The sequence below is a fragment of the Neopsephotus bourkii genome, unplaced genomic scaffold (assembly GCF_033783945.1).
Source record: "Neopsephotus bourkii isolate Nb327-2 ecotype Australia unplaced genomic scaffold, CSIRO-AGI_Nbou_v1 NB_1767, whole genome shotgun sequence".
NCBI classification, from domain to species: Eukaryota; Metazoa; Chordata; class Aves; order Psittaciformes; family Psittacidae; genus Neopsephotus; species Neopsephotus bourkii.
In genome coordinates this window covers 10,896,747-10,917,292 of record NW_026902241.1, presented here as the reverse complement: position 1 = coordinate 10,917,292, position 20,546 = coordinate 10,896,747, and the positions used below count along the sequence as shown (strand labels likewise).

Below are 20,546 nucleotides of genomic sequence, written 5' to 3'. Positions count from 1 at the left end.
TATACATCGGGTGACAGGGTAGAGGCTGCCAGAAGCCAATGAATGAGTTAAGGATAATAGTGTTGTGATGTCGGATTTGCTTTTTTTTTTTGACTCCAAGCAAGCATAAAGATTTCTGTTCAGTTTGTCTGTTCTCCCTGGGCCTAATTCTGAACCTGTGGGACCCAAGATGAAGTAATTAGGGTGGATAATTTGGGAGATGAGCATGTGGAGAAACAATGGATAAAGCGTTAAGAGCCAAAGTCTGCTCACAGAGAATGGTTTGCATCTTGGCATAAACAGGCTGTGGTAAAGTTACTCAAAAAACACCTGCAAACTGCTCCTTTGAAATGTTGACAGCCAGGAAAGCAGAGTCAGGAGAAAAAGAGTATCACTGATGAAACTTCTCCAAATACTGTCTGCGCTTGTCTTTTCTATTCAGTTCAGATTTCATGTTGGCCATATTAATTGTTCAGTATATTTAATACTAATCTTCCACCACTCTCCTTCCCAAAAGTATAAAAATGCAGTTAAACTATCCAGTTAGATTGCTAATTAACCAGAGGCCAGTTGAGGTGAGAGCAGCTTAGGTATTTGGCTTTTGGACATTCATCTGTCTTTAAGCTTGAAGACTTATGAGACTTTAATTGAGCCAGATTCACTGGAGCTTTATGAAAGATAGTGCTGTTTGCTACACTCTTATTTATCATATGATCACAGTGAAGCTCTGTTACTAAGCTAGACACAATCTGAAGAGCAGAGGAGAGGACAGGACTGCTTGAACACCCTTTGGCTTTGCTCCCCAGAGGCACCTTAACAGTTAGCCCTCATGAAGGCCTTTTCCTTGACCTATCTTGGCCCTGACCAGGGACTGCCTGTTGCATTCATTTTGTTGACCATTCAGTTGGTCAACACAACTGGTGTGACCATGTACACACCATGCAAAGTATGGTGGAAATGGCATTAACCTGGCCACAATTCCTGAAGATGCATAAGCAATTGCATTATTTCCCCTTGCACCTCTGTGTGCCCAAGCAGAACAAGCCACTAACGCATCCCAAGCTTACATTCACAGGTATTGAGAATTGTTTAGTCTATAAAGGTGTATTTATATCTTTTTCAGTTTATGTCACTAAATCTATATGCATTTGCACTACTTAGTCTGGAAATTTGGCACTTTTTTCCCGAAATTTTGCCTCTGTGACCTCAACTAGCCCTGCATTATCTTCTCATGCATAGTGGTCTTGCATCTAGAAATACAGGTACGACAGAGAACTCACCATTTCAGCAGTGAGCACCAGACTTACTGGGAGCACCACTTTGCTGACTGCGAGGAGAAGCTGGTGTTGCAGGGTGATGTTTTGCTATTTATTGCCATCAGAATTTGTATATTTCTGAGCCTCCAATTTAGGAAGAAAAATCTATGCATCCCTTCACATACACCCCTCTTTCACCAGTCCTACCTACTCTAGCACACCAACAGATTATCAGTCTTTGCCAAATGTGGGTGTTAAGGGGAGTGATATTAAGTCACTATACTGGTTCATCTGACAAGAGTAAATGCATTAAAGGCATAGGAGACTAAAGGGAGTTTTAGGGAAGCCTAGGAGAATAGGACCAGCGTGGCCTTTCCATCTGCAAGCTGCTTTGTTCCAAAAGCTTGGCAATGTAAGGTCTGTACTATTGTTATCGATGCTTAGTGCATGAGTGAATGTCTATATTTTTTTCAAACTCTGGCCTCATTCAACCTCAGTGAGCTTGCATGGGTCATTTAGAGTGAAAGCATGCTTGTAAGTAAACATTGATTCACTGTGGTAGACAAAGAAGAATGAAAACGAGAACAAATCACATTGCATTTGCTTTGATGACTTGTTCATGTACTTTACTGGTGGACTCTATAAGCCCTTATCTAAAGCTTATTTCAATAAATAAAGATCTTTTTTATAGAAAGAAAAAGCAATCTGGTAACAAATTAAGTGTGCAGAAATACGATTAATGCAGAAGTAACATTTAAGGAGTCATGTTGACCAAAGGGTCTTTGGCAAGGGCCTCATGCTCACCAGGGTAGCTGACATGCTGAGGCACATACACAGCTCTAGTAATTTCTGGCATTATAAGCTTTCCCAGATCCCTTTCTTCTGTCCAAGTTTTCTCCTCTATACTGCTTTTTCTGATTGCCTTGGCACAAAATTCCTGTTCTCTTTGATGACTGGCTCAATGCATATAGCACAGTTCCTCAGTTCAGACTATGGGCACAGGCAAACACGTGTTCCAGGTTTGTTTTGTTTGAACAGCTGGAACTCTCATTGTCATGCAATCTTGTTTTGCTGCAAAACAGAGACTAGGTACGAAGTAGGAAAAAAACACAGCTTTTCTCTACTTCTCTGTACCACCTCTGAATACTCACTGATATGCTACTTCTCCTTGTCAGGAGTGACTCCTTCTGCAAACCAGTCCATGACACATCTCGTGTTGCAGATCTTTGCATTTCCAGCCATGAGCTGCACAGCCCTGACAATGAAGGAGTTACCTTCCTTTGTAGGCTTTGTCCCTGGTTCTGTTTGCATTGTGTCATGGACACACATCTTTGCCTGTGGTCTTTCCTTCTCTCTCTGTAACACTATTTGTAGGGTACTTCCTACAGCAGTGACTCATGCTATGTAAGGGTTCATATGGCAGTTTTGGAGGAGGTTTTCGTGTTTCTGAGGGTCCCATCCTTTCACTGCACTTAGTCCTTTAAAAACTAACCTGGGAAAGTGGAGGGCATCCTTGCACAACTTGCTTGTCAAGAGAACAAATAGCAGACAGCATCTTAGAGCAGCCCTGCTCTATCCTGAGAGATCAGCTGTGAGACACATTGAGCAATGTGTTTATGAAACTGCTGAGTTGACATGAGACATCAGTATCACATTTTTTAGCTAAGTGCATGAAGCACTTTTAAATAGCAGGATATCATTCAGACTCATTAATAGATCTTGCTGTGCCAATGCAGTATCATTTGTCCCTTTATATTTTTAATCTTTTCCTTCAAAACCTCTCTAGAGGATCTTTAGTTAAACAAGAAGTGGGACAGCACCATAATTTAACATCTGAGTCTTCTTTTTTTCCTGACACTTAGCCTGTATTTTTCTTTTCTTAGTCCTGTCCCATTGCCCTTCACTATGAAGTATATGCCACTGTCCCAATTATTCAACCCACTTCACACTTTCCTATGACTTTTACAAGTATTCACCTTTTCTTCCCAGAGGTAATCTGAGACCAAAGCAAATCTCTGCCCATCTGCATCCAGATGACGAGGCAGAAGGGCAGCCACAGCAAGTGCCATCCAGCAAAGCTGCACAGCTGCCTGGTGGGAGCTTCTTACCTCTCCTACAGCTACTGCAGATTGTGCAGTGCCTGCCCAAGGGTGGTAGGAAGCTGATAAATTTAAGTGCCCAGTGACACAGTAAAGAAGCCCAGGAACTTCCCCATAGTAGGTGTGACTCTCACATGTAGGGCCAAAATTCAAACTGCCCCTGGGAGGTGGGAACAACAGTGCTGTACTGTATGAAAACATAATCTAGTCCTAGATGGCATTCCTATTTCCATAGTAAAAAGGGACTCCTAAAACATGCACCTACCCTCCCCAAAAAATCTGATCCTTTTTTTTGGCATTGTGCTTTATGTAAATAGTCCCTGAATGCCTCCAGGTAGTGTTTCTAGGAGACTCTTGCAGGGAGTTGGAGAGGTTAGTGGTTGGTCAGAGGTGATGGCGTGTTTTGTACTTTATAAACTTTGAGAATTAGGTTCTCCTCCAGTTTTGCCAGGGGGAGTCTCAAAATGTGGAGGACCCAGGGCATGCCTCCTGGGAGGGTTAACTGGTTAGGTAAGGTGGCAGGAGTGTGGATGGAAGATACAGCCCAATCTTCTCCCATGCTCATCAGTCACTGGAAATACAGATGATAACAAACACAGACAAAACCCTAAACTTATAGTGGTTCACTTAAAAAATCCCATTACTCCTCGTTTTCAGGTTTTTGGCTCTTGTCACATTTCTGTTAACTTCTCCAGACACACGGTCTCCTAGAGAAAAGACTGAACTTTTCATGTGGAAAAACAAGCAGGTTTTTATTTACGGCACCCTCTGAATCATCATCAAATATCAAGGCATAGGAACAAGGTGTTTTTTTTTCTCTTTCCACAGAAAAACTTTCAAGGACTAATTTATAAAGCTCTTGGTTTAGACCACAGTTATTCTTCTGTGCTACCAACTATCCGTGTTCACTGCAGTGATGGATAATGCTAGCAGAAAGCCACGGTAGCTTCTGCACTGTTTATCACGTGTGATGTTGACTTTTGTGTCACTGCCAAAGTGGGGGTGAAGCTTTAGTCCTGTCACACAGCAGCATCCATTTTCCCACAGACTGCTTGCTACACAAAACACGAACAGTCCTCTTTTATCCAGAGAGGTAAAATAGGACGAAAGGAACAGCTCAAGGGCTTAGCTCTCACTCAGACAGAGGGAGGAGGAAAATAAACTAGAGGCTCAAAGCAGAGTAGATAAAAGAAGAGCAAACTGACATTGTTAAGAGCTAAGTCAATGAATGCTCAGAGCTCTCAGTTCCTTGTAAGACACGGTTGAGCTCTGCAGAAATGATCCTGACTGGTAAAATTCAGCCTTGGGCAGAAGATGCGGCAGGGTCTATGCATCACTTACATCCCCACTTAACCTGTGCGATTTCAGCTGTGTGTAAGATACATCTCCAGAAGACTGGATTTTCACTGTGTAATGAATGTTTTATTATGGGTTTTTTTTTGTTTTAAAGGTGCTGGTCTGGTCAATAGTCTGTTGGTGTTTCTCCTAAGAAAGTCATTAAAAAGGGATGTTGGTAGATAACTTTGCACTTGCAGTTTCCTGGGAGCCACAAGCAGTCTCATTTTTCTACCTGAATCAAGGGATTTAGATAAAATTTGCAAATGGAACGATCTTCTTCAACCATTTTTTTAAGTATGGCTGCCATAAAGATACCATATCCGAGGTGGTTTTGATTGAAAACTGTGTGAGTGGTATTAAATTTGATTAAAAACAAACAAACAAACAAACAAGCAAAACCAAGGCCTATTGTGAAGAATTGTTTTCCTGCTGTCAGTGGAATTCAGGCTCTATCTTGCTGCTGTGCTTGGAGGTTGATTAATAACCCTATTCTTCATTAATGAGCTGGGCTTCCTGACAGCACTGCACCTCCCATGCTGCCCCATGGCCCAAGGCGCCCCCTGCCACCACTGATTCCTCTTTCCTTTGGGGGACAGCAGGAACAAAGTGCTCTAGGGTGAGAGAAAGCTTTTCCACCCAGCGACCCATGGGAGGGGAAGCAGACATGAGATCCGCAAACTATAGTTCTTATGAGGTACCAAAAGCATGTCCAGATATGTTTCTGTTTGCATGTTTCAGCCAAATGATTTGTCTAACCAAGTAATGACATTTTGTTATATCATTAATGCTGCCTTTAGTTTCAAGGAGGAGGACAGACCCTTTTCCTAATGAATATTGACTCCCCTGCGAGGGGAGGGGGGTGAGCTGTTGCCACACTGCTCAAGGCACAGACTGATGGGGAAGGGCAGAGTTACACTAACCTGTACCCAGTTCCTGTTGCAGTGCCACCCGTCCCCTTACTGCAGCTGGAGAAGTGCTGCACCAGAAACAACAGTGTGACATTGGCCTGGAGGATGCCACCCTTGACCCACAACCCGGTGGAGGGTTATATCTTGGAACTTGATGATGGAGATGGAGGCCAATTCAGAGTGAGGATTTCTTTCAGCATTTGTTTGTGTTTCTTTGTATGTGAGTTTCCTCAGGATATGGATTTGTGTCTGTCTGAGGGTGGGGAGAGGGGGTAAGCAAATATGGGTTGTCAAAACATCCCTGCTTCCATCACGTGGATATAGAAAGCGGTGCAGATGCTGCTTATTAGAAGAACACCAAGCTTGGGTGGGAAGTTTGGCTGAGGTTATTATCAGGGCTCTGTCAAAGGCAGCCTTGAGGTCCCCCTGGGGTGTACCAGAACAGAAAACCCCATACTAACCTACAAGACTTGAAAGTGGCTCATTCCACAAAGCAGAGGTTTCTTTAAAGCCCCTACTCTTGTCTGTCCATAGCACCCATTTCAACTGCTGAGATTCTCGGTTCAGAAATGCAACTCACTTTTTCCTGATTTTATGAATAAAAATGGGATCCTGCATAAAAATATGGTATTTCTGAATCTGGGAGTGGATGAGACCAGGCTGGTAGAAGCTTTCCACAGACACACCATGATGGTGTTGGTAAGTACGGGATGGCATCCTGAGTGCTGTTCTTCCAGACTGCTTGCTCCTGGCTGCAGGTATAGGATACTTATAGGATCCCATTGCTTTCTCAACATGGCCCAATAAACAAACTACAGAAATAATTCAATCACCTTTCTGCCAGCCATGTCCTTCTAGAAGCTGTGTCCCTTCCTTCTTAGGCAGGCTTCATGCTCCTGTTGCTCCAGGACCAGGTTGGCCCAGTGCATTCCCTAGGGGCTAGTGCTTTGAAAGCATCTGGAGATTATTGTGGAGTACAGCTGCTCTCTTCACAAATGGGAAATTGTGCCAAAAACATATGATGGCATTTCTCTGGGAGCTTCTCACTGGAAACCTAAAGGTTTCTCAAGCTGAAAATGGCCTGGCATGGGTCCACCTGAGGAACTGCCTCCTTGTGCCAAACCACTACACCCATAGCCAGCAAAGGCACCTAATAAGAAGAGACAGTGATATTAGCAGCACATTTTGAAGAGGGCACTGTGTTTCTGGAAGGTCTCCTCAGTTCCCTGGTCCAAGTATCATTTCACATGTGTTTTGAAGAGGCTGGTCTTCACTACTTTAGGTGTGAAAAGGTACCTTTTTGAATCTAGGGTGAATCTAGATTGGATATAAGGAGGAAATTCTTTCCTGTAGGGGTGGTGAAGCACTGGAATGGGTTGCCCAGGGAGGTTGTGAATGCTCCATCCCTGGCAGTGTTCAAGGCCAGGTTGGACGAGGCCTTGGGTGATATGGTTTAGTGAGGTGTTGCTGCCCATCACGGGGGGATTGGAACTTGATGATCTTAAGGTCCTTTCCAACCCTAACCAGTCTATGATTCTATTCTATGATTCTATGAACTTCTCAGGGGAAGGCTTTGCTTGCTGTGGTAGATAGACCCTTGGTTTTACCCACTGAACAATAAACTGCAGGCTTCTTAGCAATGCCATTTCAATGAGAGTTTGCTGAACCATTTCATGAAGGATTATACATATAAAAGCAATTACACCAACTGCACTTTATCAGTATTTGATGGGTAGATTTAAAGAATGGTTTTTATCTTCCATTGTAGCAGAGAGCATCTATCTGAATGCAAGAGGTGAACAGTGGTAAAAATATAAAATGGATTAGAAAATGTGAGAGCTCTACAAATACAATTTTTTTCATGTTATGTTATAACATCAAGAGATAAATTAAGCTATTCTATTAAAGCTCTACTTTTCTTGATGAAAGATTATCAGCTAACTCAGGACCCAAGAGTTTCTGTTCTTTGTAGCAGCCATCATGATAGCAAAGTGGACAAATACATGGCCCACTGTAAACTAAGTGATCCCTTTCTTATTCATCACATATTTAATTCACTTTAGGTTCATATCAAAGAGCCTCAGTCAAAATATCTACTCATAGGCATATACTTTAGAGTCTTAACTGAACTGCAGCCTGTGCAGTCTGCATAGTCACAGCCAGAAGCTCTTTAGGGCCTTTGCTACCACAGATCTATGGATTTCACAGAAACAGAGAAACTGGAGTTGGAAAGGAATTGTGGCTTTCAGCCTGCTGCCAAGACAGGATTTTTTTCCTTTTCTGTTATTTTCTGTTCAGTCTTCCAACAAACATGATGTTACTGGGCTCTTTCCCTTCCTTATAGACTGAATAATCTGACTGATCCTCTTCAGTCATTTGCTTAGATGTTCCTCCTCCTGAAATATTTCGTATTAGGCAAGTGCTTGCTGTTTAATAGATCTTTGCAGACCTTGATGATGTCTCTGTTGCCTGGTTGCTGTTTCATCATGTCATGAGTGTGATCCTAATCTTTAGGAGATCAGTTTCTTCTTGATCTACGTCTGCAGGTTTTGAATTTATATTTTAACACAGACACGAGACAACCTTTCCAACAGAATAAAACTGTGCTTACTTATTCTTCCGTGCCCCCCTTTTTGGGTGCTACATAAATACAAGAATGGCCACAGGGAGTCAGATGGTGGGACAACTATCCAAACCAGTGTTCTGGACTAGATATTCAGGAAAGGAGGATAAAAATTAAGATCTTTTTGTGTTTCATAGAATCATAGAGTGGTTTGGGTTGGAACGGACTTTAAAGCTGATTCAGTTCCACCCCTCCTGCCATGACCAGGAACACATTCCACTAAACCAAGTTGCTCGAAGCCCTGTCCAACCTGGCCTTGAACACTTCTAGGGATGCAGCAGCCACAGCTTCTCTGGGCAACCTGTTAAGTGTCTCACCACCCTCACAGTGAGGAAATTCTTCCTAATGTCAAATCTAAATCTTCCCTCTGTCAGTTTAAAGCCATTCGCCTTTCCCTGTCACTACATGGCCTTGTAAAAGGTTCCTCTCCAGCTTTCTTATAGGTCCCCTTTTAGGTACTGGAAGGCTGCTATCAGATCTCTGCTGAGTCTTCTTTTCTCCAGGCTGAACAAGCCCAACTCTCTCAGCCTGTCCTCATAGGAGAGGTGCTTCAGCCCTCTGATCATCTTCATGGCCTTCCTCATTTCTTTTTATTGCTGTATCCTTCCAGCTTCATCTTCACCTTAGTGTCTCCACTGCTAACCATCCTGGACGTCTCCACTGCTGTGGCTGTGTTATAACAGCATAACTTCTCCATCCTGGGAAGCAATGAGAAGCTGTCCACTTATGGCTTATATTTAAAAGTCTTAACATACGTTCACAAGGCACAGAGAAACAGTTAAACTATGTCCCTCTTTCTCTCTGTCCCTTTTTTTCTTTTTTTGGAATGTTTAGGAAGTATATGTTGGCAAGGAGACTCTCTGCACCATCGATGGCCTTCATTTCAACAGTACCTATAATGCAAGAGTCAAAGCTTTCAACTCATCGGGAGTTGGTCCTTACAGCAAGATGGTTATTTTACAGACGTCAGATGGTGAGTTGGGTTTTGGCAGTTTCTAAGTGAAAAGCTGCAGGTGTCAGTGACAGGGCACTTGCATCCCTTTATACCCACTAGTATCTTTGGCACTTACTGGCATGGAGATTTTGGATCATCTGAGCAGAGAGGCCATGAACTGAGGGTGCAAAGGGACTGAGCTCTCTTCCTGGCAATTTGGGGTATTTTCCATTATCAGTAACACTTTACTTTTCAAATCATGCAATTTTATTTGGCTGTAGGAGTCTGGGGTTTGACTAAGATCCTATTTGTTTTAGCATACAGAAACAGATATGGAAGACATGCAATATTTTTATGCCACTCCATCACCTCTTCTCTATGCATCTTTGGAATTCGTCTTTTCCTTACTCCTTCAATTTCACAGCAGGGTTTGATAATACAGAGATGGGAATTCATGCTTGTTCCTCTGTAATTATACTTGACATCCATATGGGCATTACAAGAAGTTCATCTTTATTAATGATATCGTAATGAATCGAGAAGTGCATGCTATTATCACTTCCAGTTTCATGCTATGTTGCCAAAATAGGCCAGTATAAAATATTTATACTTTAAAAGCATTTTCTGTGGGTTTTTTTTTTTTTTTGTTTGGTTTTTATTTTCTTTTTCTCCCATTGCTAAAGTGAGTCCTAACCAGCATAGACACAGTGGAATTCCATTTCCATTAAAGGCAAGCCTGAACCAATTCATCTGTATGAGCAGTTTCCATACCATAAAGAAGCTTTTGTTTTCTCAACGACTTTCTTGTTACTGTGTCAGAACAAGAAGTCACTGCCCTTGTTCAGAGGAACAAGCACAGATAACATAAAGCAATTCTGAGCTAAAAACCAGCAGGGTAACGGCTCAAAGCAATCTTGTGTAGCTGTCTACAGTAACAAGGAAAAATTGTCTTTATTACCTGAAAGTGCAGCAGGGCCTCTAGGAAGGCAGAATCTCATCCTCCTCATTGAAGTGAAGCAGACAGCCCTTGAACACAGCCTGTTCTGCCATAATCCTGCCTTTTGTTTTCCCATTTCATAGTGGCATGGTTCACCTTCGACCCCTCCTCAGCTCACAGAGACATAGTGCTGTCGAACGACAACCAGACTGCCACCTGCAACAGCTACGATGACCGGGTTGTTCTTGGCACAGCAGCCTTCTCCAAGGGTGTGCATTACTGGGAACTGCATGTGGATAGGTATGACAACCATCCAGATCCAGCCTTTGGCATTGCCAGGATTAACGTCGTCAAGGACATGATGCTAGGCAAGGACGACAAGGCATGGGCTATGTATGTTGACAACAACCGCAGCTGGTTCATGCATTGCAATTCTCACACCAATAGGTAAGTGCCACTTGCATGCTTTTCTCATTCCTGATCATTTTTTCTGTTTTGCATCAGAGGAAGGTGTCTTAGCAAGCCATACGGTCCATCTCCATCCTAAATGTAGTTATTGTATTCCTTCTCTAAAATCACTAGTGACAGCAATTGCACTTTAGCAATCTGTGCTGGTGTTTGTTATCCTCACAGTTAGCAGTTCTTTTCCTGAGATCTAGCTTAAATCCCCCCTGCTGTGATGTAAACTCATTATTGCACATCCCACCTACGGCATCAGCAGACAGGAGTGCAGCACTTTGGGATATGGAATTTCTCTCTCATTGCTGGAGGAGTGCAGGGAGAAAGGTATTGGATTCCAGGAAAGATGTTGGAGCAATCTAGTCCAGTGGGAGGTGCCCATGCCCATGGCAGAGGGGTTTTAACTAGATGATCTTTAAGGCCCTTTCTAACCCAAACCATCCTATGATTCAATGATTCTGTGATTCTGTTGATTAGAAGAAATCTTGGCTGCAGGCTTGCAGAATAATTAGGCAAAGCACTGGAGATCTTCTGTCCAAAATGCAGAGAGGAAATCAATTTTGATTTAGTTTCCTATTGCCTGTCCCACCAAATATTCCACACTCACTAGCTCAGGTGTTGTTCGTTATAGCAAATAATTAAAACAAAGGCTTGCAGTGATTTTCAAATGCTCAAATGCAGGTATCATCTCCTTAAAGAGGTAAATTTATGCCCACATGCACTATATCCTAAAGCTAGTTGTAATATCTCCTGTTGAATGGTCATTTATGCTGTAAAACATTTATACTCTAAAGTATTTTAAATAACTATACTGCAATTGCTGTGAATTTTTGTTTGAAGCACAGTTTGATTTTGTAGTTCATTACAGACAGGTGGAGGAATCTTGTAGCTGGATCCAAAACTGTCTGCAGTCAATTGGAATGTTTTCAATGACTCCAAAAACCTTAAGACAATACACAATAAAATAACATCAGTATAATAAATATATCAAAAGTTTCTCTGTTGCTTTAATATCTTGATTTGATTTAGGGCAGAAGTAATGTTAAGCTGTATTAATTTTAATACTCTGTGAAACAGCTTATGTTTTCTGGAAAAAAAGCTGGCAACCGTTCTGTGTACTACTGTCCCAGAAACCTATTTTATGGATTTGGTCCTCAGCATGCTCCTACCAGCAAGCAATACACGAGCTAAGCAAAAGCTGTTTTTTTCTGGGAAGCACAAATAATGAAAACACTCTGGATTTCCAATCCTCCTCCTAAAACAAGAGAACAAAGTGCTTTCTGTTGATGATAATTTCCGAGTTAAACACAAGATAAAACACAAAGGATTCACATGCACATTCTAGGCATGGATAGACCCATGGAATAGCTGTTCAAGTGAAGTACACTCTTACAGGATATGTAGTCTTATGAAATCACATGCGCTTCAATGAAATTAGGTCTAGGCATTATATTTTTAACCTTGACAGTCAACTAGGTCAGATTTTTAACTCATTAGCTGTAATAGTCTTGTGGAAACTTGTTATTTCTGCCTAGTTGTTTTTCCCCACTGGAGACAAGTGCATGACAGCACAGTATCACAGTCCAAAGGAAATCTATTGTCACATTTTAGCCTCTCAGATGTTATTGTGATAGAGGTTGTGTCTTAAGTCATCATTTCATGCTTCCTGATCTTCATAAGAATAAATTAGGGTGATAAATAAATGACTAGCTTCAAGGGTAAGATGAGGTGAAGCTTGAAAGACCTGTTTATGGGACCTGTCGTTTTCAGAGTACTTTCCTTTTCCTTTCATTCACAGCATGCAAAATTGGACCTGTCTATATCCTTAAAAACTAGCATGACTTCTGTAATACTGGAAGAATATGCAGGAACAGAAGACTCTAGTGCTATTACAAACCTTTGAGAACAGGTTGAGTAAGGCGTTTAAGAAAACAGTTTAGGTCAGGGATATAGTTTTGTGAGGTACCTTTCAGCCTCATTGGTCCTGCAGATCAGTGCCTTGGAAGATCATGGACCAGATCCTCCTAGAAACTAAGTCACACAGAGGATAGGGACATGATTTGAGACAGCCATCATGGCTTCCAGAAAGGGCAAGTCTTGCCTGACCAATGTAGTGGCCTTCTATATTGGAGTGACTGTATTAGTGGACAAGAGAAGAGCTATGGATGTTGCCTATCTATCTGGACTTCTGTAAGGTCTTTCACAGAGTCCCTCACAACATCCTTCTCTCTCAGTTGGAGACATAGGGTTTGATGGATGGACTGTTTGATGGATGAAGAATCAGCTGGATGCTCACATCCAGAGGGTAGCAGTCAACAGCTCCATGTCCAGATGGAGATCAGTGACAAATGGTGTCCCTCAGAGGTCTCTATTGGTACCAGTACTGTTTAACATCTCCGTCAATGATACAGACAATGGGATTGAGTGCACTGTCAGCAAGTTTGCTGATGACACCAAGCTGAGTGGTGTGGTTGACACACCTGAGGGATGGGATGCCATCCAGAGGGACCTGGACAAGCCTGAGAAGTGGGCCTGTGTGAACCACTTGAAGTTCAGCAAGGCCAAGTGTAGGGTCCTGCTCTTGGGTCAGGGCAACCCCTGATATCAACGCAGGTTGGGGGATGAAAAGCAGCCCTGCCAAGAAGGATTTGGGAGTACTGGTGAATGAAGAGCTGGACATGAGCCGGCCTTGTGCACTTGCAGCCCAGAAGGCCAACTGTATCCTGGGCTGCATCAAAAGAAGCATGACCACGAGGTCAAAGGAGGTGATTCTGTTTCTCTACTCTGGTGAGAGCCCATGTGGAGTACTGCATTCAGCTCTGGGGCTCCCAGCATAAGAAGGACATGGAGCTGTTGGAGCAAATCCAAAGGAGGAGCATGAAAATGATCAAAGGGATACAATAGCTTTCCTGTGAAGAAAGGCTGAGAGACTTGAGGGTCTTCAGCCTGGAGAAGAGAAGGCTCTGGGGAGACCTTACTGCAGCCTTACAGTACTCAAAGGGGGCTTATAAGAAAGCTGGCGACAAACTTTCTATCAGGGTTTGTTGCGACAGAACAAGGGGTGATGTTTTAAACTAAAAGAGGGTATGGTTTCACTAGATATAAGGAAGACATTTTTTACAATGAGGATGGGAGAACACTGGGGAAGAGATTGCCTAGAGAGGTGGTGGATGTACCATCACTAGAAACTCATGGTCAGGCCGGATGAGGCTCTGAGCAACCTGATTTAGTTCAAGATGTCCCTGCTAACTGAAGGGGAGTTGGACTATGTGACCATGAAAGATACTTTCAGTCCAAATGATTCTATGAGTCTATGAAGTAATCAGTTCACACCAGAGATGTTGTATGCCTGTTGCTAAGAGGCACTGGCATTCATTGCAATAGATCCCTTCCTTGGCAAAGCTGCCAAGAGCAGGAGTACCTGATGCTGTAGGCGATACTCTAGCCACTACATGGTTATTTAAAGAAAGAGATGGAAGTGAAATTTCTACTCGCACTGAAATGTTTTATACTGAAAGACAGTGCAAAGTAGAAATCTGGAGAACTTGGAGTGTGGTCTTAAAGCACCCTGCTATCAGGAGACTCTTCACTGACTTCAGAGTTACCAAGGCCAGGTTTTCATCACACAAAAATGTTATAATTGACTAAAAAATACTGTCTTTGACAACAGACATGGTAAAGTTGTTAAGTTACTCTAAGGCTTATGATTAAAACACTGTTCACAAAGAGTTAGACTAATTGTTCAGTTTGTTAAAGTGTCCATAAACACTTGTTTATTTTTCAGTACTTGTGAAACTTACTACTATCCTTAACTCCTCAAGCCAATCCATGCCATCCTGTTCTGCATATTGTCCAAGGTGTTGCTGGCACCTTAGAATAACAGTCTCCACTGCCACAGGCAATGGTATTTTTCATGGTAGCCAACCTTCCAGGCATTGCACAGCACTTCCACGCTCAAGGTGTATGGCTGCACACAGAAATAAGAGTGCAGGACTGTGAGAAAAGAGGTGTGAGAAACTTTGACTCTCCCACCTCTTCCTAAAAGAAGGGACCATGACTGTAGTCCAAAAAGCACTGGAGTCCTCAAAGTACTGTTCCCAAGGAAACCATGGGATGCTCGGGAAGAGCAGCTGTTCAGCCTCAGAAAAACCCCAGCCTCTTTGGCTGCAGCATGGCAAAGTGCCCCTTGTTGCCTTTGCCCTGGCTTCATCCTGACAGAGCTGGTTGCTCACTATGGGAGGTGGCAACCAAGTAACAGGCAATCTCCCTGCTGAAGGGCTGCAAGACTTGTGGCAGCAAGGAAGGGAGAGGGTCCCTATCCCTCTGCTCTGCCCCCAGTGCCCTGTGGCTCCTGCAGCTGGGTCCTGCCCTAGCCTTGCCTGGGCTCTGCAGGCAGCATCCATCTCCTGTGCAATGGGCTGTCCCCAGGGGCTGCAGAGGAGTCATTCAGTGTCACTGTGCAGCACACAGCTAATTAGCCCACAAGAAGCAAATTAGTTTATCATATAGGAAAGAGCATAATAATCTCAAAAAGGCAAAGTTGCTGTTCCTGTTTCCCTAAGAGAATCAATGATGTCACTTAAAAGGATGTCATAAAATCTATTTTAAAACACTGCAGGATATAACACATGGTGCCCTACAATCAAAGCTGTTCCTAAACAAGAGAAAAATAAATCTCTGCATAGATAGCTCTAGATCACAGTACTGTTGCTTCCCCACAACCTCATCAGGAGTTTTGTGATGGAGTGCTTTTAACAGAAACAGACTAGATACTGAGATACGGAGGGCAGGTACGCACCTTTAATGTTGATGGAAAATATTGTACATTAGGGTTTTGGAGAAGAGTTAGAAGGGAACCCTATTAATACATATAGCATCAGAAAGCAAATAAAGGGAACCTGAGAACAGTAAAGCTTGAAATCTCATGCATCTCAGAGACGGTTTGTGATTCTCACCTATATTGTTATTGTTTGAAGAGCTTTAAGTGGGGAAGTCAGAATAGTATAATGGTATGCTATACTATTATGTCACAAACAAAACTCCCTTTATCTTCAGAGGCAATGCCATGTGCCGCATTTAGTCCAAAGGAAACCAGTCTGTGACACCTAGTGGACACGACGAGAATTTCTTACCCTGCGCTACATTCTTCCTAATCCCATTTTGACCTCCCTGCTCTTTTTTCCATTTGGTTGGGTTGTTTTTGTTGGGATTTTTGTTTGGTTTGTTCGGGGATTTTGTTTGCTTGGGTTTGATGGTTGGTTTTGGTTGTTTTTTTTTTTGTTGTTGTTGTTGTTTGGGGTTTTTTTTTATGTTTTGCCTAGCTATTATGATAAATGCTACGTTAAAATGCATTACTCTTATGAATGTTTGTGCCTGATGGGAGGACAAAAGACAGCTGCTTCCTTTCCTACTGCAAATTGTTTGAGATCTGATTTACCCTGAACAAATTGTGTCAGGCTGTAAATCCATCGCAGAGCCCCCATGATATTAACAGAGCAGCAGTGCCTGTGGCCAATCTGCATATCTAGTAGATTTTTTTGCTGAGCACTCTCTAAAGTAATACTGGGTTTGACTAACCCCCAAATCAAAGTGCATTAATGTCAAGTCACTCAAGCGTGTAATGGCTGGCTGAGTCTGTCCTGGCAAGCCCTGATAGCACGGTATCTCTCAGCAATTGCTCCTGACACAACCAATTATCACTGGTATTAATAGCCATGCCTACACTCTTGAAGCAGCTCCCAGGCCTATAGCTGAGCAACTTCTCAGAGAGTTATGCTTATCCTTAACCAGCTCCACATTCCTTTTCTCCCTAAAACCACTGTATGTTTTGCCTGTGCTGGCTCACTGATCTCTGCAAAGCTGAGTCCTCTTAGGGAATGCCAAGGTGAGCACTTGAACTGCAGCTGTTATCAGGAATAATGATTAGAAATTAACACCTAGGAAATCAGCTTTGTGTTTTCATTCTCTGCTGTGCATCACTCACTATAGCAGGGATGCTCTGAGAAGCCATGTCTTCAGGACTCCTGTTCCCCATGCCTAGAACTGACCTGCTCATCTCCCCATCTCTTATCAGGTGTGGGAACCTGTTAGCTCTAGACCCCATTTTCAGTTTATAGATTGCAGCTGGAGGAGAGGTGGACCTAATTTCTCTTTAGGATCCCCCCATTAAGCTGCCATGAACATGGCACATATGTTTCAGATGAAGATGTGGATCAGTCATTGCCAAATGCTGGGGGACAACCATTTAACCATACTGCTCCACTCTCTCTTTCCTTAGTAAGACTGCACCATCCTAGAGAGAGAGCAGCAGCAGTGTAACACTTTGCCTTCACTAACAGTGTGGTCCCCTTTTACCTTAGGACTGAAGGAGGAGTTTCTAAAGGTGCCACTGTTGGTGTTCTCCTGGATCTGAACAAGCACAACTTGACCTTTTACATAAATGGGCAGCAGCAAGGGCCTCCAGCATTTGAAAACATTGAAGGTGTCTTCATGCCTGCGCTGAGCCTCAATCGAAACGTCCAGGTAAGTCTTCTGCAATTCAGTCCCACTTACCCTTCCCAGCTAAAGGAGGATGTATGCTACCAGCCATTGCTGCTGGGGTTGATCACGTCCTCTGTAGGCAGTCAGTATGGGTGGGGGCTATTCCCTTCTCAGACAGACACCCAAGCTACTCATGCGGAAACTGCACTTGACCTTCTGCCTTGCCTGGCAGCTGTGAGGAGTGATGCTGTAAGAAAACAAGTCAAAGTACCTGCACACATTAACCCCTACACTTAGCAGCAGTGCTCCGCTTGGAAAGCAGTACTGCTAAGGGTTCCTCTGCCTGTTTGGATAAAAGCCATAAGTACCCTCATTCCTCTTAGATCTTATATTTGGAGATCATTAACATTGTTAAGAGGCAGAAATGTGAGCAGCACAGCAGTGAGGAAAGCAAAGACAAGACAGGTCAGAATATTAGTGCAACAGAGAGGACTCAGCACATCATGCCTGCTCATTCTGAATTTTGGAGATTTGTCTCTGTTCTTAAGAGGATCTTCTCCTGGAAGAGTCCTCTTTAAATAAAATGCATTTTTACTTGAAGACCACTGCATATGGCTAGGAATAGGATGTAGTGTAAGGGAGAATCTATGGAAGCACACTGAAGCCTGAGGATTGAGGGAGGTCAGCTTAGGTCTGGCAGGACCAATGCAGCCAGGGTGGAACACTCATCATTTTAAACACCCAAACTGAAAACAGAAACCTTATGTGGCCTTATTAATACATGAGCATTTAGCGTTCATTACTGGTGGCATCCAAAACTTTCAAGAAGCTGCCATAGCTTTATTGTATTTGATGCACCAATGTGGAAGATGTGGGCACTTCTTGGGGCACCTCGCTGCCATATTCAACAAAGATTTTTTTACTCACAACCTACCTTTGGTTTTAGCTGCCTACATCCTTTAAGTGCCTGGCTTTCACTTCTTACCACAACAGAGTTAAGACTGAGAGTGGCCAACAAATGGGCAGGGGGAACTCTGAGCTTGTATTTGTCTTTGAATGGTGCTCTGGTATGTCTGTGTGGGAACTCTGATCTTGTAAACACATCAGGTTACAGAAGGAGTACTCCAAAGTCCTGGGCTCTGTCAACCAAGACAGCAAAGATAAAAGGATTTCCTTATGTTTAGTACATGGGCTCCACTGTGTGATCCCTGTCCTGAAGTGTTCAGGGGTCCCTCACGCAAAGACTCCATCCACCTTGTGGCATGCAAGCAGCACTAATGGAGACCTACAGGTAGTGTCTGGATTTTGGAAGAGATATGGACACCTGCCTTCTAGCCCCCAAGGTGTTGAGAAGAGAAGGGGGAAGAAGACTTGTTTTTTTCAGGAGCTCAGTATTATCCCTATTAATATTACTGATGACTTAAACCTGGACTTGAAATCCCACAGCCCTTCCCCTGTCATTTACTTGCTCCTGGCCTTCACAGATGCTTTCTGCTGAGGATGTCCCAGTTTTGAATGTACATGTTGTTTCTTCTTTGTCCAGGTGACCCTACACACAGGACTCGAAGTACCACAATGTGTGAAACAATCCAAGCTGCCCAACAACTAATGAAATCCCTGCCTGACCTTGACCTGGATTCTGTAAGCTTTCTCAGTGTGATTTGGCACTTTTTAGCAAGTCAGTAAAATAAGCATTCTCTTCCCTGACTTAAAGTACTGTACAGCATGTTGCTCACTGAATAACCACTGGTTACAGCTAGCCCACTCCATTTTTAATTTAACAGCCATAGCAAGCATACCCACTGAACTGGCACTCAGTTGCAGATGGGTACCTGAACATATCTACACTGCATCGCATACATATGTACACGTATGTGCACACACACATGTGCATTATAAAGCAAAAGGTTAAATAGGTGTATTTTCTCTCTTATGGCTGTATTTGTGCTTAGAAGATATTAGGGATGCTGGAAAAAATGTGTAAGACTAACCTGAGGGTCAATGGCTATTGGAGCAATTTGCCAGTAGGTGAACTGGATTCCCTTGCCACCTGAAGTCCTTAAATCAAGAAAGAATATGTTTTGACAGCTGAAGTGGAGGTTGTGTGCTCAAGAATTCCTGGTTGTTCATTACATTCAGGGGCTCAAATGACCATTAATTGTTCCTTCTGGCTCTAGACTGCAGTTAGCCATGGGATAAAATCCCCCTACAATTCAGTGGCAGAACTTCTTATCTTCAACAAGAATAAGCTTGGTTTCCAAACACTGCCATGCAATAGTAGTGCTCATTTTAGCTAACACCATGATACATGCAGAATTCAGATACAAAAAGTAGAGAGAAAAATATCCTTGATGCATTTTAGTGTTTGATATTTAGGTGTGATAGTGGAGACTATCACATACAGACATTCTCATCATGGTTATAAGCACAGCTCTTGAAAAACATTGCAGGGTCTTTCAATTGAATTGATAAGAGATGTACTTTAATACAGCATGTGCAAGGTGTCCCATGTAGAGAAATGCTACTTTCCAGCCTTGATAAGCCCTGGGCAGCTGTAGTTCCAATGTAGCTTTGAGATCACAAGCCTTAATTTTCTATTAGATTAGTGCAAGCTAATTAATATCTTGCTTAATGAAGCACTTGAGTGAGACAGATTCACAGCATTATTGTGAAATGTGTCCCTAAGAATTTTTTTGCACTGGGGCGTAAATCTTTTGCAAGACTTGCCCGTATCTGGATTTCCCATGAAAACAAGCAGCCGTTTAGGTGCTGCCCATGAGAACTGGAGGCTGACTGACAGGAACATCTAAACCCAGCTAACATATGTAAGCGGAGGGGGAGGGAAGCAGCCCAGAATGGAACAGTCCCAGCCTATTGCACAGGCAAAAAGCAGTCTGCCATCGTGCTGCATGTAGCTAACCAAGCATCCTGTAGCCCACCTCTCCTGCAGAAAGCAGTGTAACTTCAGTGATTTCAAGACTGAAAGAGGAAATATACCAATGATGGGAAAAAAAATAACAGAAGCTTTTAAGTGGGAAAGCAATGGTACTTTCTTCAAAGTCTGGAACAGATTGTATTAGTAAACTTGTAGGCATTGGAATAACTGTGCTGTGCTCATCTTGGTTTCTTGAAGAATAGCAGATATTGACTGTATTGTGATGTTCAATTTTGTTTAGTACCGTATGAACTTGTGCAGGATTTTCTGATTAGTGGGTCTGTTTTAACCTACCTCAGCTAGAATGCTACCAGACCCCAAACTTCCTCGGGTGTGCTCTTCTATGAACATAAAAGTTGTAATCATAGCGTTGGCTTTGAGTATTGTAAGTCAGAGCGGTGTACGGGAATACTGTACATAACTTGCACATAGATTTTTATATTGGGAAACATCCCATGATAATTTTAATGCAAAAGGCACTCCACTTTCACTGGTATTAAAAACAAAAAGGCACTGTTAGGTTTGGGACAGAACCTGTGTCTTTACTCCCAACTTCTGTGAAGAAAACTCAAATGAATCTTTCCAATGTTCAACCATT

The 20,546-nt window shown here is 42.8% G+C and overlaps 1 protein-coding gene across 4 annotated transcripts in view; it reads left to right on the top strand.

Moving 5' to 3' along the window:
• TRIM67 (tripartite motif containing 67) overlaps positions 1–19,813 on the top strand; it is a 35,709-nt gene extending 15,896 nt beyond the window's left edge. For 2 of the 4 annotated variants that reach the window (XM_061378838.1, XM_061378836.1), the window contains exons 6-10: positions 5,615–5,760; positions 9,038–9,176; positions 10,218–10,521; positions 16,893–17,055; positions 18,557–19,813. In XM_061378838.1, the coding sequence (XP_061234822.1) occupies positions 5,615–5,760; positions 9,038–9,176; positions 10,218–10,521; positions 16,893–17,055; positions 18,557–18,622 (818 nt within the window). In that variant the 3' untranslated portion in view covers positions 18,623–19,813. Of the gene's footprint in view, positions 1–5,602; positions 5,761–9,037; positions 9,177–10,217; positions 10,522–16,892; positions 17,056–18,556 lie in introns of all 4 variants that reach the window. The other 2 variants (XM_061378835.1, XM_061378834.1) reach the window with 1 other exon arrangement.
• The last annotated feature ends 733 nt before the right edge of the window (positions 19,814–20,546 follow it).